A 25,159-nucleotide genomic window follows, 5' to 3' on the forward strand; every position below is an offset into this window, starting at 1 on the left:
CATTTTTTAAATATAGGAAAAAAGCACTGAGTATGTAGTAATTTAGGTTACTGTTATGTAGTAATTTAAAACTCCACAGCTGCACCACTTTGTTAGTGGGGGGGGGAGAGACTGAGGGAAGGAATTTCACTTACTTTTAAAGAGCGGATTAGTTTGAAATTCTCCAACAGTTTGGCAGGAGCCTGAAAAAGAAAAAGAATTTAGTAACTTGCCAGAAATTTATGTTCTGAGGTTTTTCAACCCATCCCTTGGTGATAAAGGTTCAAATTGTTTTACTCAAAAAAAGATAATACTGTTTGGCCCGTACTGATAAAATTACTATAGTAGCTATGAGGTATAAATAAATGATAATGTCACCATTTGGCACACTTGGACGGCTGTCAGGAACACATTGCTCTGACAGAGCCCACTATTTTCCTAACCTGATGCTTTGGATAGTTGGGTCTAGCTACCATTAAAATTCCCCACAGTGCATCCAATGCAGTATTATTCTGGGTTATTGTAATGAATTTAAATGGCAGTTCTCAAGCACCTGCTGCCAACCTATTTGCCCACTTGAGAGGAAGGTGCCAGCCAGAGGAGTAATTTCATGAAGACATCAGACCTAGGGCTTGAGGTCAATGGGGCTTGCTCTCAGCCAGGTATATTGAACTGCAGCCTGGATCTACCTTATTATAGGCTCGCGTCTGAAACAAATAATCTCATATACATTGGTTTCAGTAGGATTATACCTGCTAGTAAAGTTCAGGAACTGCATAAGACTGTTAGCGTTGTTAAGAGACCGATTCCTTCAAAGAATGACAAAAGCTCAACCTTCTTCCACGGATATTTTAAGGTGGTGAGGGAGAGACTATTGTAGTTCTTTCAATGAGGCCTCACTAACTGGCAAAACGATGTGAAAACCGAAACAGCTAGCTCCATTTTTAGAAAAAGATCAGAGAAGCTAAAACATCTCTCTTTGTTCCCATTTTTCCTTTGAACGTGCTAGGTATATGGCTGAATTCTGCCTTTGGTTTAAAGTGTGAACATAATCCAGTCACCACCCTGAACTGCACTTGCTCCTTTAAAGTTAAGCTACATTGATGATGATGATGATGATGATGATGATGATGATGATAATTTATTTGTACCCCACCCATCTGGCTGGGTTTCCCCAGCCACTCTGGCCGGCTACCAACAAAGATTAAAAATACATTAAAATGTCACACATTAAAAACTTCCCTAGGGTTTTACTTTGGAGTAAAGATCAGCTGCAAAGCAAATCTGTATCCACAAATCATTTCCATTCAGGGATAGCTTTACTTCCAGATTTAAAAATCAGCTTAAAAATCAACCAGAGAGAAATTACTTTGATTCATTGTGAAAGCTAAGCAAGTCTCAGCAGGGTGAGGATAGGGGGCTGGGAGACCTGCTACCTAGCAGCTCCCACCGTACACTGCTCTGAACTTCCTGAACAAAGGACAGGATTGAAGTATAATAATAAAAAATGAACACCTTATGATGATGTTACCCCTGAGAATGCTGCACTTGCTGTGACAAGTAGAGTCTATCTACCCTTCCTGGCATTATGCTGCTCTAGTCTGTCTACTAGGCTTCCTAAATGGCCAGATTAAAAACAAACAAACCTCAAACCCAGCTTGTCCTGTCTTGTCCCTTGTGGTTTAGTTAGCAGCAGCTTAAATGGGTAGCAGTTGTGAGACATGGCTAGAGAAGTCGCACAGTTAAGGCTGCCAGTTTTTTCCCTTCCTTTCAAGGTTATTGGGCTTCTCCAAAAGCAGGAATGTTTTATATTTGTTATGTACTAAGCTTGGATCCTAATACAATAGGCAAGTAGGGTCCTAGAAGGTAACAACTGATTGGCTTGCAGGAGACCAATCAGGCTCCAGGAGGAAGTTAATCAGCCTATTAGGCTGGTAGGATTGCAGAATGCAACAACTGATTGGCCTGCAGGAAAAGACCAATCAGGCTCCAGGAGGGAAGCAGAATCAGCCAATCAGAAGGGACTCATTGTGTAAATAATGTATATAAAAGCCTGAGGTTGGGGGGGGGGGGCAATTCAATCACTGTTTTATAAGCTGCAATAAAGAGCATGAAATCACTACAGGACTCCCGAGTATATTTCAGTATTCAGCTATACTCATACCAAGTAGTTCCAAATTCTTTATCAAATGACAGAGGTGACATTGAAATCTGATGGATTATCATTGCTGAGTTGCCCAGAGGATGGGTGTTAAATAGAGTGACTAAAATGTTACTTATTAATCTTCTTATGGTGTGTGGTGCAGGGGAGGGACTTATTGGCACACAACTGTAGAAGCTATTAAGGAAGGGCTGCTAACAGTGTTTGAACTGGCACAAAGGTAGAAATTTTATTCATTTCTTTTAACAATTTATGTACTGTTTAACACCATAGTTATGAACGCAAGAGCCTGCTGGATCAGGCCAATGGCCCATCTAGTCCAGCATCCTGTTCTCATAGCAGCCAACCAGATGCCACCCGGCTCCAGTTCATTCTCAACCAAACCTTGATATAGATATGAACTGTGGAAAGGCTTTCTGCCTCCACTTCAGTGTTTCTTTGTGGTTACACACCATTCTAAGCATTCCTGTTGATGGAATATTTATTTGACTTCTATTCATTCGTGACATCTTGCACGAATTATATGGCTTTTGTTTGTGAATTAAGAAACAATTGATAGTGTTTCATAAATATTGCCAGTACATTATTAGCCCAGGTGTTGCCTTTTGTTGATCAGTCAATATCAGAAAAGGCACCCATTCATGGTATAATGGAATCAGCATGGTGGCACGAAAGGTTTGTTATCGCTGCGGTTTATGAAATACAGTGTTTGTCATACGAATGCAACTTTACAGCAGGCAGAAATTCAACAGGTGAATGGTTTGAGACATAGTAATATAAATAAAGCACACAAAGTGTATACGAATGTCATGCATACATTTAAAGGCACAGGAAGCCTTTCTTTGAAAGAAGGTAACAACTCTAAGGCAACAGAAGAGTCCTGATTGCCCATCTTAGCCTTCTAATTCCAGCACGTTCTTATCCCAATCGAGATATGGGCATGCTCTTTTATTTGTGTGCTGATTCGGGCACACTGACTTTGTGCAGACTCAAGGGAAAAGGGAGCAATCCCAGGGTGTCCCCATTTCTTGAGTCTGGCTTGCGACCCTGCTGATAAAAAGTCTGGCCAGATTACGGTAAATGTTGGCCACCTTACACCGCACTCTTAAGTACACATAAAAGGATGTGGGTGGCACTGTGGTCTAAACCACTGAGCCTCTTAGGCTTGCTGATCAGAAAGTTGGCAGTTCAGGGTGAGCTCCCATTGCTCTGTCCCAGCTTTTGCCAACCTAGCTGTTCGAAAGCAAAGCAGGGCAAGTAGATAAATAAGTACCTCTGTGGCAGAAAGGTAAACGGTGTTTCCGTGCGCTCTGGCACTCGTCATAGTCCTCCAGCGGTTTAGTCATGCTGGCCACATGACCCATAAAGCTGTCTGCAGACAAACGCCGGCTCCCTCGGCCTGAAAGCGAGATGAGCGCAGCAGCCCCATAGTCACCTTTGACTGGACTTAATTATCCAGGGGTCCTCTACTTTTTACCTTTACCTTACGAATACATACTAGAAAGCAAGTCCAAATGAAATAAAGTGTGCCTTTCTGGGTGAGTATGCGTTGGCCTCTGCGGCTTAGGGTGAAACAACCACCTAATCCCAAGCAAGCTTGCTTAAACTGCAAGCCCCATTGGACCAAGTCTAGGATTTCCCCTCAACAGGATGACGAGGAAGTCCCCAAAATTCAGCAGGGCTAGCTTACCCTTCTGCAGTAAGCATATTATTATCATAATTCAATTTATTACCCCGCTTTCAACAGCAGTTCCCAGGGTGGGTTACGATTTAAACCTCAAATTTAAAAGCAGTTAAAAACATATTGCACTCACAGGAATAGGGAGGGGCCCTAAAAACATGCATCCCAGGTGTCAAAGGTATAAAGAGGTGCATCTTCTGCATTTTTCAAAAGCTGAAGCAGGCAGGGAGGGGAGGGAAATCCACAACTTAGGGGGCTGCCACGGAAAAGGCCCTCACCTGTGCCACCCTCCCCCGGTGTTTCTGAGGGACGTGGAGCTACCAACTCCCCTCTTCCCATGCTGAGCTTAGCACTGGGGAGGGTCTGTAGGGAAGGAGATGGTCTTTCAGAAATAGGGTGGAGTGTGGGGTGCGCTTAATGTCATTTGGGCCTTTACAGACCCTCCATGTGTCTCAGTTTCCTAGGGACAGTCCTGGATTTACAGAAGCCATCCCGATTTCTGATTTGATCCCAGAATGCCCCGCTTTTTGCTTAGGACCTCCCTATTTCCACCAGAGAAATGTTGGAGGGTCTGGAATTATGCGGCCTCCTCACCCAAGGAGATAAGTTAACTATACAACCTTTAGAAGACATTTGAAGGCAGCAGTTTTTTTAGTGTTTAATGTTTTATTATGCTTTTATATATGCTGGAAGCTGCCCAGAATGGCTGGGGCAACCCAGTCAGTTGGGTGTGGGGCATAGGTGTCAACCTTCCCTTTTTTTGCGGGGAATTCCCTTATTCCAGCACCATTTCCTGCTGCATTCCCGGATTATTAGATAGCCCGTAGACTCTTCCCGGGACAGGTGAGGCCGCTGATCCATTATTTTCGAGGCTGCTGATCCCTTATTTTCAAATCTGAAAGTTGACAGCTATGGTGTGGGGTATAAAATAATAATAATAATAATAGAATAGGACGCTGCTGTTTTCATTGAGGAAATGTTAGAGGACAACTTGAATTGGGCCCAGAAACTAGCTGGCAGCCTATGATTCGGAAATAGTGTATGTATTTAAGTAAATTTCCTCACAGCGCCACCGCCGGACTTCTTTTAAGAGTAAACAAGGCTAGATGGGCTCCAGCTGTAGGCTAGAGGGACCCGGGCCTGCAGCCTCGCGGCCCACCGCTCCTAGGCAAGAGTGGCGCATCTTGGAAAACAAATTTGCAAAGTTGAAGCAGAAAAAGATGGGAGGCAGGCAAGCAGGCGGGTGTTCGCACCCTCCCGAAACTTTTCCCTTCCCTTGCAGCAGGCCGGCCTGTGGTGACTCTAGGAAGCACCGCCTTTTATTCCAGCGAATCGTCCCCCAGCTACTACCAAGGTGAACTTGGGCAGCTGGCCGGCGGCGGAGTCCACACGGCCACCAGCACCGCGGTCGCTGCTGCTGCTGCCGCCGCCGCCCTCGCCCTCCCTTCCCTTCCCTCCATCGGGCCATGTGCCAGGGAGCTGCTGGGGCCGCGAGAGGAGGCGCCCCTGGCTGCTTAGCAGGCGGCCTCCATTGGCTGGAGAGCAGGGCTGCCGCTCACGTCAAGGCGGCGCCCAGCTCCTTTGCAAAGCTGCTGCCTCCGCCGCTGCTGCTGCAATTGCAGGGAGAGGAGAGATGAGATGCTGCTGCTGCTGCCGAGGTTGCCTTCTGCACTCGCAGAGCTTGAGCTATGTGCATGATGATGCATGCAGCGCCGGCTTCTTCCCGCCCCATCCCAGCTGCACTGCTCTATAAGGGATTCCCGTTAGCCCAGCTCGCCTAAACGGTCCCCAGGTTGATTCACTCCTTTCGCTGGAGGGGAAGGGCGACGGAGGAGGAGAGGGGGCGGCAAGGAGGGAATGGGGGTGGAAAAGATGGGGGGAATGGCTGCTTCTGTCCCCTGCTCGGTAGCAGCAGCAGCAGGCACCGCCACCCCCCTGGGGGCAGCAGCAGGCAAGTCAATGCGGCAGCTTCTCCAGTGAGGGACCAGCAGCGCAGTTGCAGGAGGCAGCGGCTGACCTGAGTGCTTGCGCGCGTGTCTCCTTGCTGCCTTTCCGCGCCTCTCGTCTCGCTGTGCAAAGGTGCGAGCTAGGGAGGCGTCTCTCTTCAGCCCCCAACCCCCCACCGCCTCCTCCCCGGATGCCCTCTAATACTGTACTACGTCTCAAGCATGGGAGCGCTAACCAGCCGGCAGAACGCAGGAGTGGAAGAGGTGGACATCCCGTCTAATTCCATCTACAGATATCCTCCTAAATCCGGTAAGGCTTAGCCGGGATGGGAGGAGGAGCAGCAGCAGCGGGGAGAGGCGAGGAGAGGAAGAGATCGGGGAACTAGCAGTGTGACGAAGCAAGGGCTGGACAGTTCAACTCCAGGCGGTAGCCGGGGGGAGGTCGCTGGATTTCGGCTTTGCACAAGCTGCCTGGGACGGGGGTGAAAAGCAGGGCTTACCTTTTACCGCACTGAAGCTGCTCCTTGGGGGGGGGGGCGCAGCCAACGAGTTTTCGGAGAGTTTTGGTGTCAGTCGAAGAAGGTCTCCCATGCAAGTAGGTCGAGAAGGTTTGGCGGCCGAGAATGCGGGTTTCTTTCGCCTGGGTCGACCTCCTCTAAAGCGCTCCCGGTGGCATCTGAATTGAGATAGCAACATTCATGGCATCATGCTTGTTGGTAAAGAACCTTTAAAAAATACTAAGAATTCTGTGGTGTTGTTGTTTTTAAAAAAAGCCGAGCCCAAATCCAATGAAGGATTGCAATTCCTTTTGGCTAGCTGTTCTATCTGCCTTTACTTGAGCAAAAAAACTCATTATGGTCCTGAATCGAGTTTTTTCAGCAGAGGAAAGTATTCCCCCTAAAATATCTGTGCCCTATGCCACCCCTTGGAATGTGGTTTTCGTACTTGGTACCTGTATTGACATTTTCACATGCTTGTTTATATTCAAATTGCTGTTTGGAAATATCCCATCTATCCTGCTGTTTTTACGCCGTTGCTCATGATGGAATGTTTTCCAGTATTGATGGGACAGGGATACTGGGTTACCGAAGCCACACATGTAGCATTAGGTGGGATGAAATCAAAGTACGCTACTGTACTTTTCTCACTCTCCTACATATAGGTGTAGAACTTCATAGTCTGCTTGTAAGTTTCCTCCCTTTTTAAAAAAAGGAAGCTAGAGGTAATGGTAGCTAGGAGAGACAGGATAAAATTTATCTTGCATGCAATGTGTTGGGTAGCTGCTTTTTTTTCTTGACACTGTTCCTGTGCCTTTAACAGTAGTCTGACATGCAGAAATTATGACAGGTTAATTTCCATTTTTTAAAAAAAAAAAGGTTTTCCTGCTCCATTTTTTGTCAGGCAGCTATTAAAGGAAGGAGGCCATGTGCAAAGGAAGGTACTTAGGAGCTATTGTGCATAAGAGAGGATTTGAGCAGGTACAGTGGTGCCTCGCAAGATGAATGCCTCGCAAGACGAAAGAGTTTTTCGTTTTTTGAGTTGCTTCGCAAGACGAATTTCCCTATGGGCTCGCTTCGCAAGACAAAAACGTCTTGCAAGTTTGTTTCCTTTTTCTTAAAACCGTTAATACCCAGGGTGCCCTGGGAAACCGTGCTTCGCAAGACGAAAAATTCGCAAGATGAAAAAACTCGCAGAACGAATTAATTTCGTCTTGCGAGGCACCACTGTAGTATTAGCCACACAGGAGTTGGAAAAACATGTAAGTGCCAAATATTCTTCATCCTGCCTTTTAAAGGTGTATACTCTTTGCGTCTGATCATTCTGGTTCTGGGGTCCCCAGTGTACGCACCAAGGCTCCTCTGCCCTCTCTTCCTGTTGGCTTTTTTGTTGCATTTGGTTGGGTGGAGGGGCTTGCCTGTTTGAATGGGGGCTGCCTTCTTTCTTGTAGCTCATTTGTTTTGGGGTGAGTGTAAATACCTTGCCTGCTCAGGGGCGTTCTGAGCATCACCAGCTCTTCTTTGTGTTAAATGGGTATATATTTTTTTAAAAAGTCTGTGAGCCTCAAAAGGTTGTGGACCCTTACTGTAGTTAATTACACAGGAGAATGCTTTGCAAAAATGGGAGCAAAACTGTACTGCGCATCCTAGTAACTTGTAGTAGTTGCATTGAGACACTACACTACACAAACTGATAGTTTCATTTCTTATTCAGTTATCAGCATTCTGAATGCAATCCTGTGCACACTTAGAAACCCATCCCGTGGACCTCAGTGGGACTTAACATTTGAGTAAAACTTGCATAGGGTAGCCTTTGCTTGATTACTTAAGATTAACTCCAGTTTCAGTCATTGGGGCCTGCATCTGAATACAGTGGTACCTCAGGTTACATATGCTTCAGGTTACAGACTCCACTAACCCAGAAATAGTACCTTGGGTTAAGAACTTTGCTTCAGGATGAGAACAGAAATCGTGCTCTGGCGGCACAGCAGCAGCGGGAGGCCCCATTAGCTAAAGTGGTGCTTCAGGTTATGAACAGTTTCAGGTTAAGAACGGACCTCCGGAACGAATTAAATATTTAACCCGATGTACCACTGTACATGTGCTTTAGAATGAAGGTGCCAGGATATCTTACTAATTATAAATGAAGGGTGTGGTCTTTTTTAGCTCCTTTGCCTATTTATTGCTGGAATTTTTAGAAAGGGAGCTGTGTATTTTTACTAATATTAGTGTAGCACATCAGGTTCCCTTGAAGTAATGTTTCTATTAATTATTTTTAATTGTGTGTTTTGAAGATTTAACTCCCATTGGGACAGTGTAATTCAAAACAAAAGGGGTTTGGTGCCCTCAGATACTCAGAAGGGCACCTATCTAACCCTTTTGTTTCTAGTCCCTAGTGAGCAATCTTTGGAGTCTAGGTGATTCCAGAGTTCTTGTTGAAGCTCTGCACTAAGTATATTGTTAGGAACGAGTAGTGACTGTGTATGACAGTACCAGGGGGCTGGGACTGGTGCAGAGGCCAGGGGACATGCCTAAAGAAGGTGCGATCTATTGAGGCCTCATCATAACTGCTTCTTGCTTAAGCCCCACATTGTCTTACTTTCTTGAGTTCACTTGTCAAGGTCTGGGTAATAGTTGCTTTCATTTATCATTTCTCAGTTTAGTTGACATCCAAGACCTCATATGGAGTGCATATTTACAGAAGTTGTGACCTTAGCTTTCACAATAGTTTCTCTTGGTGCTACAAACATGCTTGACTTACTTTTGAGTAAACATTCATAGTAGGGTTGTGTTGTGAGGCCTACTATGTTAAATAGGGCTTACTCCCATGTAAGCTTCTACAGAATTGCAGGTTTAGTTTGAATTTATATGCACACTTAACCGGAAGTAAGCTACATTCATTGTGGCAGGATTTACTTCCAAGTCAACATGTCTAGGATTGGGTTGTATGACCTGAGCTTTCTGTCTGTTTCCTTGATCCTAGCTGTCATTTAATAGCTGCTGAAAATATCAAAAGCTGCCTTATATTGAGTCAGACCATTGGTCCAGCTAACTCAGTACAGTGGTACCTTGGGTTACAAACACTTCGGGTTACAGACTCCGCTAATCTGGAAGTAGTACCTCAGGTTAAGAACTTTACCTCAGGATGAGAACAGAAATTGTGCGGTGGCAGCAGTAGGCCCCATGAGCTACAGTGGTTTTTCATGAAGGGTTTTTAACCACTGCTCACTTCAGTGTTTATCAGGACCATTTCTCTTCCGTTCGAGTAACACAGAAGTTTGAAGTCCTTTGTTTTATTTAATTTTCAAATCACAACTTTATGACCTTTTAAAAAGAGGGGGGCGTAAGGTTGTGTTTACGCTTGAAAATGATTTGTTTGGCAGTGGAGATTGTTAACAATAGGTGGTAATTTTGTTAAGCAGTTAGTTATCAAGTTAAGGTAAAAGAAAATGGGTCCTTAATGATGTCTCCATTGCCCAAATTACTTGCTGATTACCAGCAAGGACCTTTGCAGAGTCATTGTTACTATAAACTCGGTTTCTGTATTGAGAATACATGCCTGGCTTTTTCAGTAGGCAGAGCAGCTGGATTCGGTTTGCTAAAACATCTGCCTGGCTGTTGGCATTTAGCAACTTTTCTTCCACCAATTGGGACAGAAGGTGTTTTCTGAAAGATTCATAAGCATAAACAGATGATGCCTGCCTTTCCTTTAAGAATTTTTTTTTTAAAAAATGGCCACACATTGCTATGGTGCCCTTTCTGTGGAGTTATGCCTTGTCCTTGATGGGCTGAGTGCGGTGGGAATGGCCTTTCCGTTTGGGCCATCAATCTCTTTGACGGCTGCTGGTCGTTTTCTTATTTGTGACTAGTTTATTTTTTATAACAGAAAGCTTTTCAGCAGCAGCTACCTCTTGAAAGAAAGAGCCTTTGGTGTGGGGAGAGTCATTCGGACGCATGAATAAGCATGCCAAGTGAACAGATCAGCAGTGTGCTTGGTGCTGTATAAAACACAGGCTGCACACAGTTCCTGCCCAGAAGCTGTGTCTGCGATAGGTTAATAACACATCAACCAAGAACACACGAGCCTTTACACCAGGGGAGTGTGGCTCTCCAGGCCTGCTTACCTGGCCCTTGGGACACTCCTGGGACTACACCCCCTCCAACCTGCATCCTTCTCTGGCCCTGATCCACACCCTCCTAGAATGTTTTTGGATGCTGGAAGGCACCCTTGAATTGTGATAGTGCCTCGTGCTTGTCTGGATGAAGGATGGAGAGGTATGTATGTATTGTGGTGATAGTGGTGGGTATCACAGAATCGTAGAGTTGGAAAGGACCACAAGGGTCATCTAGTCCAACCCTCTGCAATGCAGGAATCTTTTGCCCAACATGGGGCTTGAACCCGCGACCTTGAAATTAAGAGTCTCATGCTCTGTCGACTGAGCTAGGTAGAAACCTTTGCATTCTGCATCTCTGCAATGTAGCCTACTGTGCGAAGATCTCAGCCTTGGCCCCTGTCCACTCCTTTTGCCTATGGCCCTGCCCACTTTTTCCTCTAGCACCCCCCCCTCACCCCTGTCAAGGCTGCCCTCTAGGTAACGCAGCCCTCAAGCTAAAAAAGGTTTCTCACCTCTGCCCAGGCTGTGTGCTAAATCAAGTAAGATGCTTCAGGTGCCAAAGGGAGAGTGGGGATGGACTGCTACCTACCATTACCCACAGTCCTCTCCCGTCTAGTCTGACTGTGAAGCCACAAGGGTGAGGTTTATTTAGGGAGCATTGTTTTAAAGGAAGATGTTTTTAATTTACTCTACAGGGTGGGACGCTGCCAGTGAGGTGCTGAGCATGGGGTGCGCTGATGGCTGGCTGTGCCTAACTCCCCACAGGATGTGGGCTTGTTGGCAGAGGAGGGTTTAATCTCCCTAGGTGAGAGGTGGGGAGAAGGCGTCTGTATTGCCTCAGGTGGGAATGAGTGGTGTTTTTCTCCCTGCTTCTGTTTTATTGCGTGGACCTATTTTTCTCTGCATGATTATAGGTTGGTTAAACCTTTGGGTGTTTTATTGAGGTCAGAATTGAGCGGCTGAAGTGATGTGTGTATAAGGAAAGTGTGCTCGTTGGGGGCGGTTCTGTTTTTTAGAATGTGTATGTGAATGATTTTGGTGATTACGTGTGCGTTTGTAATATTTATGATACTTTCATGATACATAATGAAATTATTTTTGTAACTATTTATTTTGATTTGTGTATGTTTTGCTTTGGTGGTTCTTTTACTTCTTTTGTACATCGTTCAGAGAGCTATTGATTGATTGTGTTCCTTAAAGTGTGGATTTGTTTATTAGTAGTACAGTATTGTTTTATATTTAAATATGGAGTTTGCCTTACATTTCCCCCCCTATTGATTCATTTTTGCTGGGAAACATTTTGTTGAAATATGCTATGGCAAACTAAGAGGACGCACTGCGTATTTCTTACCTCAGAGCAGAATAATGTTGTGAGGTACCATAAAGTAATTTGTGCTAGTAAATGAAGATCAAGAGGAAGAAGTAGAAGCATCTAAGGTTAAAAACTTTGTTCATACTTGACTCTTACCTTATATGCCTTTTTGGGTTTTTTACTTTAAACATTTTAAACATGGCAACCTCCGGTATTTAATTGAGCAATTCTGACCCAGGGTTCTAAGCACACTTCTCTGCACTTCCCAAAATCCACCAAGATTGGTGGTGGTGTCAAAAAGAGAAAGCGAATAGATAGAGCATTGGGGTATATCAGCTGGGCATCTTCCAGATCTCATCTATCAGCAAGGAAGGGTGCAGATTGGCTGAGAAGGTGGTCATGCATGCAAATGAAAGAGAACAGGGTGGCAACAGTTACTTTTGCCCTCCCCTTTGTGGCATACAGTCTCCCTCCACCCCCCAGTGTCCACCAAGGGTCATTTAGTCCAACCCCCTGCAATGCAGGAATCTCAACTAAATAGTACATAGCAGATGGTCATTCAACCTCTGCCTAAAAACCTCCAAGGAAGGAGAGTCCACCACCTCTTGTGGGAGTCTGTTCCACTGTAGAAAAGTTCCTACTGTCAGAAAGTTCTTCCTGATGTTTAGTCAGAATCTCCTTTCTTGTAACTTGAATCCATTGGTTTGGGTCCTAGCTTCTAGAGCAGGAGAAAACAAGCTTGCTCCATCCTCCATGTGACATCCCTTTAGATATTTGAAGATGGCTATCATATCTTATAACAGTTTCCTCTTTACTATACTAGGCGAAACATACTCAAATCCCTCAACTGTTCATCTTAAGTCTTGGTTTCCAGACCACTGATCATCTTTGGTTGCCCTCCTCTGCACACATTCCAGCTTGTCAATATCCTTCTTAAATTGTGGTGCCCAGAACTTGATGCAGTACTCCAGGTGTGGTCTGACCAAGGCAGAATAGAGTAGTACTGTTACTTCCCTTGATCAGGACACTAGACTTCTGTTGATGCAGCTTAGGTGGTGAGAGGGAGGGGTTCTTAACTCCTTTCCACATTTGCTGTTTCCACTGCTGTAAATCAACCAAAGTGCTTTCTCGTTTAGGAGAGACTTGTCTCTCCTGTGTCACCTCTTTGCTTCCACTGGAAATGTTTCCCCTTCATTTAAAGGAGCTGTTAGGCTGCCATGACGCTCACACTGCCTCTAAATATGAAAATTCAGTTAGCTATCATGGTGCAATGGTCGGTATCTGTCTGTAGGGGAACTGCTGTTTTTAAGTAGTTGTTGCTAAATATGGTCAACTATGTTAAGTGGGGGGACGTTGGTGGCACAGTGGGTTAAACCACAGAGCCTAGGGCTTGCCAATCAGAAGGTTGGTGGTTCGAATCCCTGTGATGGGGTGAGCTCCCGTTGCTCAGTTCCTGCTCCTGCCAACCTAGCAGTTCGAAAGCACGCCAAAGTGCAAGTAGATAAATATGGTAGGTACCGCTCTGGCAGGAAGGTAAACGGTGTTTCCGTGTCTGCTCTGGTTTGCCAGAAGCGGCTTAGTCATGCTGGCCACATGACCCGGAAGCTGTACGCCGGCTCCCTCGGCCAGTAAAGCGAGATGAGCGCCGCAACCCCAGAGTCGGTCACAACTGGACCTAATGGTCAGGGGTCCCTTTACCTATGTTAAGTGGGAAGAAATTAAAGGAAGAAATAGACTGCAATTTATTGGTGGCACTTGTTAGGGTGGCAAACAGGATGGCATCAGAGTAAGGAGAGTCTAGTGAATATTATAATTTTATTTGGCTGCTTGGACAGCAGTGCTTTCTGTCACGGCACTAGAACATTGAGCATCTCTGTTCAGTCAGTGGCCTCCTGCTTAACCATGTGCTCTCTGCCAGAGCAACAGTGGACATTGTCATTCATACTCGTAGGGAGGGCACACACAGGGGAGAGAAGAGTGTGACAAAGGGTGGGGGAACCCCCAAGAGAGCCTGTCCAACTGTAACACAACAGCCCTGCAGTGCTGTCAGTGGGTCCTGTTCTCTGGTAGTTGCTGCCACCACCCTCTCACTTATTCTTGCAGCCTAGATGGAAGAGGACCTGGGATGCACCAAAGCAGTAACTTTTTTTAAAGGCTCCAAACCATTGCACCCAGCACTCCTCAGTCCAACCTGCTCACAAACTGCTGGGGGAAAGCAGGGCTAGATTCCAGCTGCCTTATCCTAGTCCAAGATCAAAGCAACTAGCTCGTTTCCCTGGCAAAGCCTTCTAAACTTCCTAAAACCCAGGAACTCTGAGCCCAATGCGCCCTGCATTTTTCCATACAGTTCTCTTATAAGTGAGAAAACCTGAAAATATTTTGATTGAAGTACGGGGTAAAAGCAGTGGGTCCCCACTTGGTGCCCTCCAGACATTTTTGAATAGCAACTCCTCTTGGTCCCAACCAGTGTGGTCAAATGTTGGGGGTGATGGGCATTGTAGTCCAGTATCTGGAGGGCTTCACAGGTTATGGCTGCAATCAAAAGTATGTAGAGATAGGTTCAAGCTCACCAACTAGTCTCCCCTAAAGTTTACCTTTTGTTCCTGGGCTCTTGTCAGCAGCAGATATAAATAAGCTCTATGGTGCCTGTTCCAGAGAGTGTAATGCTTCTTTATTAATGGCTGCATGATGTTCATTCAGCTATTGTAACAGTGGGGTTTCTTGGACAAGAATACAGACAGATGTACTTAATCTCCGTAAAGATCCTTAAGTAGGCCAGAGCACATGTCAGAACCACCACATGGATGCTGCCAAAAATATGGTCATCTTGTGGCAAGTGATTACTGGCTGTAATGAGTGCTATATGGATCTGCGCGACCACAATATGAGTCTCCTTGCTACTATTCCATGTTTTTGATAGTTGCTGGCAAGGCTAATGGAGATACACAAACTACTCCTGGGACGGTGGTGATTTTACATTTCTTTCCTGCCCTTGCTCCAAAAGGTAGCAAATAACAAAGCAGCAAAACAATGCATCAGCAAATAAAATATAAGCACTTGAACTTCAGGAATATCTAAAAAGATTAAAATCATCTGAGAATTGTCGCGTATCCTCACAGCTTATAATGTCAAGGCTGCAAGGAATACGGTCTTTCAGCCATCAAATGCCTTGGTGAACAGAGATGTTTTAAAATTCCTCCTGAATGTTAATGATGGGGACAGAAGCAGCTCACCCAGGGGGAGGGGAGCATTCCACATATGGGGTGCCACCCCTGAAAATGCCCTAGCGTGCCAACTGTATATAGCAGTGTTGCATAGGCATAATGCCAACGTTTTGGAAGTTAGACTTTTTGTATAGTTGGAGGGGGACAGTCCTGACGACCCGAGTCAGCCCTGTGTAGTAAAGTGACTGGCGGGGTCTTTCTTGAATTTTTTTTTTTTAAAAAAAGAAGGATGCAGAGTTCTAGCAGCACCACACAAAATCTGATCAGAGGGAAATTTTAAAGACTATCGATTTCAACCTTGCTGCTCTGTTGCAGCTTCAGTTCACTGACTGAGGTTTGGATATGGGTAGTTCTTGACAGATGGTGTGCTCTATAGATACCTGGTCAGTTCTTTTAACATGAAATAGGGTTGTATATTTTCTGCAGAGTAGGTTTGGGTAAAAATGGCAGAAGTTTTACGAGTGAGAAGAAAAAGTGGTAGGTAGATTTGACTGTAATTAAATCTCAGCCCAGGACTGAAAATGACTTGTGTGGAATACCTATGCTGTATGCGTTCAGAAATTGTAAACAGGCTTGAATTTATAGTAATGCAATAGATTTCTCAAGAGATACGTTCTTCCCCTACTCCATTTTGCAGTGGCGCCCATGGAAGGAGGCAGTCAGCTACTTCTGGTAAATGCATAGGCTTATTCTGTCGCAGCAGATGAGCTGTTTACTGTGGAGAAAAGGAAGTGCTGCTTGGATTTATTGACCATTCATACTAAATACTTCTTCAAATAAGCCTCCAGATACATGGAGCTTCCTGCTGTGATTTTCCTGTGCTGCGGTTTTTTTCCTGGAAATTCCCAAACACACTCCTGGCCTTGCTGGTTCCTTTATGAAACGTAGGAGCCCTTTTTTGGCCCCGTGTGCAGGAAAATAGGGAGGGGGGATACTGATAATCTGATCAGGAGGTGGAACAGTTTGAAGGTATGGCAGGATTCAGGTGGGAAAAGACACTTTGACTCTCTGTTTAAATATGATTATATTGCCCACTTCTGTGTGTCAGTGTGGCAGAGGAGAAAGCGTGAGTTAGGATTAAGAGAAACACACCCTTCCATAAGGTTCCTTATAATCATCTAGCCTTGAGTGCTATACAGTACTTACTGTTCAATGGAAGCCTAACCCCTCAACCTGAAAACGTTTCAGTGGTTCCCAAACCTTTTCCATTTGAAAATTGTTGAGGGTCTAGGTGGACCATTTCATGATATTTCTTTAGCGATCGTAGTGTGCAGTGCTAGATGCTGCGTGGTTTTAAACTTCATTTAGGGTGAGTCCTTTAAAAGAGGCCCCGTGGATACAGAGTACACATGTTCCATGGGGCCTCTTTTAAAAGACTCGCCCTGTATATTGCAGTTTATTGTACTGGAATTTTAATTCCATAGAATTCAAGCTATAATACAATGAAATGCAATATAATAAAAGAACACAATAAAAGCTCGTATGAATATTTAATGCAATGAATGTGCCATCTTCAAACAGATACACACACACACACACACACACACACTGCAGACTACCTGAATGTGGCCTGCAGACCAGATTTTGGAACCCCTTGGCGTGAATGATTCACAAGCCTGTGTGCAGCTTTTTATTTCTAACCAATTTAATACAATTGACATAATCAAGTGGTAAAACTCTTCCTGGATTAGGCCATTTCAGGCTCTAGTGGTTTGGACCTGGGTGGAGTTTTGTATGTTTAAATGTGCCCTTGCGGGAAGAAACCCACTTGTAAACTAGAGTATTGGAGAGACGGTTTAGAGGAGGTGTTTAAAAGAAAGAAAGCATTTAAGCATGCATCGAAATAGAAAAATATACATAGTAAGAATTATGCCTACCAATCAAACCATTACAATATAATGCTCACTGTATTGTGAACACATAAGATGAAGAGTAGGGAACCTTTGGTCTGCCAGATATTGCTGAACTACAATTCCCATCAAGCCTGGCAGCAAGCATGGCCTATGGGCCAGGGATGGTGGGAGCTGTAGTCCAGCAACATCTGGAGAGCCAGCGGTTTCCCACACCTGCATTAGGTGCATCATTGCTTTACACTATTTAGCACATTTCATTTCCCGCTTTCCAATGTGAGGCTCCAGACTTGGGCTGGCTTAGCTTCAGTAAAACGGCTGTATCACTTCTCCCTTAGAATAAGGGAATGTGCATGATCTGGTACTCTTTTATGTGGCTATAAATCATGAATATGAATGGAAACTCGCTTGTGTTAAACCGAGACCTGGCTTATTAGAACCTCAAGCATATTGTGAAATACCTATTAATTTCCTTACAATAACGCTTGAGGAATATTTTAGTTAAAACACCTATTACAATATATCATAAACTAATTCCGGCTGAAGCAGAAATTGCTGACCTTGTCTAGGCCTTCCAGGTTTTTCATTAAATCTGGTTAGTTAACCAGATCATGTCCAGCAGAGGTTTCACATTAGATGGACCATTGGGCCTGGCTGCCCAGGACTGTTCTGTTCCATGCACAGGTAAACAAATCTCCAAACTGAGAAACAGACAAGACATTTCCCCCCTAACCCCACCCCCAAAGTGGCATCATACGTATCTTCTTCAGCTTCTCTAGATATTATCCAGTAAGACCGGTCGAGAGCAGTAAGGGGCTCATGGGAAAGGAGGATTTCTTCACTTAAGTGGATTATCTGAACTGCCAGCAGCACAAGGGCTGTCTGTTTCCCTTGTTGATGTACAAATGGCTCCAGGATAAATGTTGCCTACTGCTTACCGGTTCACAAGCCCTTCCCTTTCTGTAAGCATCTGTATAAAACGTTTCTATCTTAAATTAAAAACAAAACAAAACAATAAACCAGGGCAAAAGTAGGCAGCTAATTAGCCTGATGTTCTATCCAGGGCACAGCTGAGATTTTTTTCTGAGGCTTTCCACCTTCTGGGCCTTCAACACGATGTTAAACCCACAAAACAAGCATCATTGGGACATAGCTGTCAACTTACAGATTTGAAAATAAGGGACCAGCAGCCTTGAAAATAAAGGACCAGCAGCCAAAATAAGGGATTTTGGTCAACCAGCTGAAATACGAAGTTAAAAGGGACCAGATAATTTTGGAGAGCAGCGCCGGTTTTCAGCCCTTCGTTTCCAGAGGTTGTTCAAGACACCAGCCGATGAAACACTGCAATTAAATAAGTACAAGCAGCAACCACTTTTCGCGCAAAGCAAAGTCCAAGCTACGAAGATGCTGCTGCAGTTCTGTATCTTTTCTCTCGTGCTCCATCTGCAGCTCTCAATTCCATCAGGTGGGGCGGGAGGAAGGGGGGGCTAGCGCCCGAAGTAAACCGACAGATCAGACCATCTATGCTAGTCTACCACTACAAATCTATGGGAGAAGCGCTTGCGGTCCTTCCCTTGTAGCCCTTGGAACACCTGCCCACGCCTCCTCCTCCTCTCTCTGAAATGCTTTCTCTATGGTTGCCCTCACTCTCCTCTCAAGGCTCCTCAGCAATTCATAGGCCGTGCCAGGCTGCCCATCTCATTCGGGTCCTTCGGTGGCACAGCCGCAGTACAGCCTAGCAGGAGTGGCGGTGAAGGGCAGAGGGGAGGCCCCAGGCAGAGACGCTCAGTTTGGCGGCCATGAGGCGGATGGTGGCAGAAGGGCCCGAGGCTCCCGCCAGTCCCGGGGGAAGGGGCTCCCGGGGGCTGAGGCTGGTGAGAGGAGGCCGGAGGGGGGGCGGGCCGGGCAGCCAAGAAACACAGTTGGAGCCTCCCTCCTCCCTGGCCGGCAGGGAGGGAGACGAGCTGCTTCCTTTGAAACCCGGGAAATTTAAGGGACATCCATCAATAAGGGACAGCAGCGGGACATGGCGCTGGGATAAGGGAGTGTCCCTCCAAATAAGGGATGCTTGACAGCTATGCATTCGGAGCATAATTAGGATTGAACGGTGTGCAAGCTTATATAGTTCTCCTTCACCCCCGGTTGCTCTGGGTTTGGCTTCTCTCACACACATCGGACAGCTTCATGCTTGTATTTGCAGGTGTTGGCATCTACGTTATAGAAACCTTGGTCATGTTCCATGTAAACCGCTTAGAGAGGTTATGGATGATTAAGCTGTAGTTAAACCTTGTTGAATAAACTAACTACCGTATTTTTCGCCCCATAAGACGCACCGGCCCATAAGACGCACCTAGATTTTAGGGGGGGAAATAAAGGAAAAAAAATTTATTTCCCCCCCAGGTGCGCTGCGCTAATCCAGAAGCTTGGGGCAAGCTGAGGTCAGCGCGCCCCAAGCTTCTGCGTGCCGGCAAGCAGTCCGCTGCCGCCCCAAGCCTCCCGCACCCGGCAGGAGGTCCCGCTGGGTGCGCAAGGCTTGGGGCGGCAGCGGACTGCTTGCGCGCACCTAGAAGCTTGGGGCGTGCTGAGCTCAGCACGCCCCAAGCTTCTGCATGCCGGCAAGCAGTCCGCTGCCGCCCCAAGCCTCCCGCACCCGGCAGGAGGTCCCACCGGGTGCGCAAGGCTTGGGGCGGCAGCGGACTGCTTGCGCGCACCTAGAAGCTTGGGGCGTGCTGAGCTCAGCACGCCCCAAGCTTCTGCATGCCGGCAAGCAGTCCGCTGCCGCCCCAAGCCTCCCGCACCCGGCAGGAGGTCCCGCCGGGTGCGCAAGGCTTGGGGCGGCAGCGGACTGCTTGCGCGCACCTAGAAGCTTGGGGCGTGCTGAGCTCAGCACGCCCCAAGCTTCTGCATGCCGGCAAGCAGTCCGCTGCCGCCCCAAGCCTCCCGCACCCGGCAGGAGGTCCCGCCGGGTGCGCGAGGCTTGGGGCGGCAGCGGACTGCTTGCGCGCACCTAGAAGCTTGGGGCGTGCTGAGCTCAGCACGCCCCAAGCTTCTGCATGCCGGCAAGCAGTCCGCTGCCGCCCCAAGCCTCCCGCACCCGGCAGGAGGTCCCGCTGGGTGCGCGAGGCTTGGGGCGGCAGCGGACTGCTTGCGCGCACCTAGAAGCTTGGGGCGTGCTGAGCTCAGCACGCCCCAAGCTTCTGCATGCCGGCAAGCAGTCCGCTGCCGCCCCAAGCCTCCCGCACCCGGCAGGAGGTCCCGCCGGGTGCGCGAGGCTTGGGGCGGCAGCGGACTGCTTGCGCGCACCGAGAAGCTTGGGGCGGGCTGAGCTCAGCTGGCCCCAAGCTTCTCGGTGCGCGCAAGCAGTCCGCTGCCGCCCCAAGCCTCGCGCACCCGGTGGGACCTCCTGCCGGGTGCGCGAGGCTTGCAGACACTCGCCCGAAGCAGGGGGAGCCCTCCAGAGGGCTCCCCGTGCTTCGGGCGACAGGCTGCCGCCCCAAGCCTCGCGCACCCGGTCGGACCTCCTGCCGGGCGCGCGAGGCTTGCAGGCATTCGCCCCATAAGACGCACCCCGATTTCCCCTTCATTTTTGGAGGGAAAAAAGTGCGTCTTATGGGGCGAAAAATACGGTAACTAACTAACTAATTAACTAACCAACCTTGACCTCATTTTCTTTGTGACCTTGGAAGTTGCAGATTTCTTGAGGAGGACTGCATTTCCTACAATAATTTAACTCTCTTTAATGAGGTTTTAGTCCTCTTGGGGCAGGTGTCTGTTAAACAGCTGTAATTTGGTTCTTATTTCTTGAGGTAGAGGTTTCCCTCTCCTTCAAGCCTTTCTATTATAATATAATATAATATAATATAATATAATATAATATAATATAATATAATATAATATAATATAATATAATATAATTAGAAATAATATGTATGTCTTTTAGGACCAAGACCTTTGGAAGTGGAGACGGGGGGAAATGCTGTTTTAGTAGTGGCATTTCACATAGGTTGGGTGACAAACAGAAATGCTAAACATCTCTTACTACTCTAATCAAAATCTGATTAGACCAAAAGCCTTGCTTTTAATCAGCGATTAATGTATTAAGACTTCCAGCCATACTTTCACAGATGGGCAGTGATGGGTGGGTGGGCAGCTAATGTTGGCTTCGGAGTATAGCTACTAGGGCACGCAAATTGTCTTCCTCTATCTTTTATGTAAGCCTGAAGAGGGGAGGGAACTCTCAAATGCACACATTGATCCAGAGCTTTATCTGTGTTTAGTTGCTGGTGTCCAAATGATTATGCAGCAAGTGAAGTAGAAGGCGCTATATGCCTCAAAGAGATTTCCTCTCTCCAGTCAGTGAATATCTAGTCAGTTTTATAGATCCTTCACTGACTACGAGCCAGACAAAGAAACAAGTCTCAGCAATACCCTTTTCATTTTTAGAATGAGGTTTTTCCAGCTTATCTGTTCTGCTGTGCTATTTTTAAAAAAATCTTTGAGGAAGAACTGTGATGATTATAGAGCCACAATTGTATATCTGAGGTTTGAAGGCTGAGTGTACTTTGAATTTTCTGCCGTTACAAAGCATGCAAATTTTGTTCCTTATAAAATTGATATGGAGGATCTCTCTGTATAAGCAAATAAAATTGTTTCAGAAATGTTAGTTTAAAAAATGGGTGGGTTTGCAGCAAGTTAAAAATTTTGGCTTGAAGCGTAGGTGGTTTTTGTTGCTAACATCTCCCCCCCCCCCCTTACCAAACACATACCTTAAAAGTTGCCATGTTGGAGGCTGAAATTGTTGTCAGATATCCCAATAGAGGATCCATTTCATTGGTCTGGTGCCAATCCATTGTGTGGTTTTTAAAGTCAGCTTTAAAAGTGGCCATTTTAGTCGATGGGCAGCTTAATGCAGCTATGCATGCCAGTGAAGGAAAATGAGGACTTGGAGAAGACCTGGAAACAATGTGTGACTTCTCCCACACAATTTAAAATGGTGAATGTGCCACTACCTGACAAGCAAGTAGAAGGTTAGTTAAAAGTAGTGGTGGTAGCTGCCACCATATCTGGAAGGTGTGTGTGTGTGTGTGTGTGTGTGTGTGTGTGTGTGTGTGTGTAGATCATTATCTGTGTATATGTATATATTGTTGGTGTCCATAGAGTGAAGGTGAATGGTGACTGTGGTATCTTTAGGATATACAGTTTAATTTACAGACATATACAACCTGAGCATAGGATGGAAGGGCTCACAGCATTCTGACATGAACACTCCCATTAGCTTTCTGGGTTTCCCCAAAGCCGTAGCTTTGGATTCAGCACAGAGCAAGACTCATCCGGCCAAGTAAGGTGGGAAAAGGCCCACTCTCCTCTTCCTGGAAGCATCTCCACTTAGTGTTGCTATGGCAACATGGCTCACTCTTGAAGATGGTGATGACAATACTTAACTGGCCAGCTAAGACCATTAGTTTACAGAGAGACTGGTTTGGCCAGTTCAGCACATTTCCTCTTGTAGGTTCTAATCCAGGCATTGGCAAAACTCTGGCCCTCCAGATGTTTGGGACTACAATTCCCATCACCCCTGACCACTGGTCCTGTTAGCTAGGAGTGATGGGAATTGTAGTCCCAAACATCTGGATGGCCGGAATTAACCTGTGCCTGTAATCTCATGGTTACAGAATCACATTCATGGAAGTAACCCACCAGTATTTTCCATAGCAACCCTTCAAGCCTCTAACAATATACTGTATGTATAAGGGTGCAAGGCAATGTTTTTGAGTTTGGTTGAGTAGCAGTCAGTGATGGTGTGCAATTCCTTGACATTAAGAATGCATATTTTGGCTTCAGTTGTATTCTGTGGCTTGGCTTACTTCCCTGAGTGATCTGCTGGCTTGTGTTTTGATATCTTTGTTATAGACTGAGGTTAAGAGCTTCTAAAATCATAATCATAAATACCACCCCAAGGGCAGTTTTTCCTAATCTGTAACATGAGTAAATGCTTTTTTTGTAATGTGTGTTAAGTGTTCTGTCAGCTACATATATGTGATCTGATATGTATTCTGCAGCTTGGCTGAGAGCCAGTGTGGTGTAGTGGTTAAGAGCGGTAGTCACGTAATCTGGGGAACCGGGTTCGTGTCTCCGCTCCTCCACATGCAGCTGCTGGGTGACCTTGGGCCAGTCACACTTCTTTGAAGTCTCTCAGCCCCACTCACCTCACAGAGTGTTTGTTGTGGGGGAGGAAGGGAAAGGAGAATGTTAGCCGCTTTGAGACTCCTTAAAGGGAGTGAAAGGCGGGATATCAAATCCAAACTCTTCTTCTTGGCTCACCTGTTTGAGTTATAGGATCTGCAAGTGATTCCAGCTTTCCCCCTATGCTTCTGACACAGTTATATTGCATTAGGTTGATCTGTGGTTTCCTGATGAAGTGTGCGGATGGCTTTGCCAGGTGGTGGGGGGCTTAGAAGTATATGAAGTGGCTGTACACCTTTGATGAATAGAGTGTTTTCTGCATATATAGCAAGTCATTAGGAAAGGTGCATCTGTTATTAATCTGGACACTTGCTATGCTTGTTGCTGTGGTGATCGAGTATGCATGCAACCAGCAGAAATTTATTAGCTTTGTATGTAACAAGTGATTTTTAAGCCTTACAGTGGTACCTCGGGTTAAGTACTTAATTCGTTCCGGAGATCCGTACTTAACCTGAAACTGTTCTTAACCTGAAGCACCACTTTAGCTAATGGGGCCTCCTGCTGCTGCTGCCACGCCGCCAGAGCACAGTTTCTGTTCTTATCCTGAAGCAAAGTTCTTAACCTGAAGCACTATTTCTGGATTAGCGGAGTGTGTAACCTGAAGCGTATATAACCTGAAGCGTATGTAACCTGAAGCGTATGTAACCCGAGGTACCACTGTATTTATTGAACTTCTGGTTGGTCTGTATGGGAGCAATGGTAAACACGTTCCAACTAGCAGGTTTGATATAGGAAGTAGTGAGAGCATTTTGAACCCGTTAAAGTGCAGTACACTTTCTCATCCTCATCTCACAAAAATCAGAAAGATCTGTTTTAAGCGACAAGTCTTTTAAATATGCTCATGCACCCAAAGTATGAAAGCTCTACTAAAACTTAAGGATTCTTCTTCTATTTATTTAGGGTGGAATTTAATGTAGCTCTGAGCTTCTTGTTCCATCAGCACAAGGATTTATCCTTGTGAAACAGAATGTTCTCCCCTAACCTCCTCCCAGTGCCTCCATTAAATTGGTTCTAAAGGTCCCCCCAACAACATGGAGCAGCTTTGCAAAGGGTGGAAAGTCCCAGAGCACAAGCAGAAATCCTTGCACTGGCAGAATGTGATGGTTCATTTATTTATTCAAATATTTATAAATCTGCGCTTTCATAAGGGCATAATGCAGCAGTATGTAGCAATACAGGATTACAATAGAATCAGGAAAAACACAAATAAAACTTCCGTAAATACTGGTTGATTTGAAAGGAAACAAATACGTATTGCAAAGGCCTGGATAAGCAATGGTAATTTTCAGAAGACATCTAAAACTGGGATCTCAGGGTCATGAGTTTAAGCTTAATGTTGGGCAAAAATATTCCTGCATTGCAAGGGGTTGGACTAGATGGCCCTTGTGGTCCCTTCCAACTCTAATTCCAAGACAGGGACGATTCCTGCTTACCCTCCAAAGTGAACCTAACACCAAGATTCCCCACCCACCAAAGCTGCAGAGAAAGTAGAGTGATGTTGAAAGGGAAAGGGTGGATATGTGCAGCTTAGGCTCTAATCACAACAGGTTGGACTGTAGAATATCTTTACTGCTTACACAGAAGTGATATTAGCCAAAAACTGGAAATCGCAAGAGATACCAACAATAGAAGAATGGCAGATGAAGATGTTGGACTTTTTGGAGCTGGCCGACCTGACTGGAAGAATCCGCAACCAGAAGGAAGAGGAGATACAAGAGGATTGGAAGAAATTTAAAGAATATTTAGCTAAATATTGTAATGTAAGATAAATAGAAAATTCTGGGAATTAACAAATAGGCCTAGGGGTAGAATAAGAATATGTGGTACTAAATATTAATGATTAGAATAATAATAAAGGAGAAGAGGTTAGTTAATGAAAGGAGTTAATATTATTAGAAATATGAAATTGGAGATCTGTTATACAGGTGATATAATGAAATTCAGATAGAGGGGATTTGAGGAAGTCAGTTACCAGTGTTAAGAGATTTAGGTGTTTGAAGTAATAATTTTCTTATGTGTTTAGTTTATTTTCTTTGATATGCTTTTTTCTTTTTTCTGTGTGAAAAATCTGGAAAATCAATTTTAAAAAATTAGAAGAAGAAAAAAGAGAAATTAGAATGATGCTGAAAGGGAAAGGGTGGATATGTGCAG

General features: G+C 45.6%; 1 protein-coding gene across 4 annotated transcripts in view; it reads left to right on the forward strand.

Annotated features, from left to right (window-relative positions):
- Nucleotides 1–4,776: 4,776 nt before the first annotated feature.
- The window catches only part of RNF157 (ring finger protein 157), a 73,656-nt gene continuing 53,273 nt past the window's right edge, over nt 4,777–25,159 (forward strand). For 2 of the 4 annotated variants that reach the window (XM_081185382.1, XM_081185383.1), the window contains exon 1: nt 4,777–6,077. In XM_081185382.1, the coding sequence (XP_081041508.1) occupies nt 5,990–6,077 (88 nt within the window). In that variant the 5' untranslated portion in view covers nt 4,777–5,989. Of the gene's footprint in view, nt 6,078–6,149; nt 6,484–25,159 lie in introns of those variants that run through there. The other 2 variants (XM_081185380.1, XM_081185381.1) reach the window with 2 other exon arrangements.

The sequence above is a fragment of the Podarcis bocagei genome, assembly GCF_964188305.1.
Source record: "Podarcis bocagei genome assembly, chromosome: 2".
Classification (NCBI taxonomy): domain Eukaryota; kingdom Metazoa; phylum Chordata; class Lepidosauria; order Squamata; family Lacertidae; genus Podarcis; species Podarcis bocagei.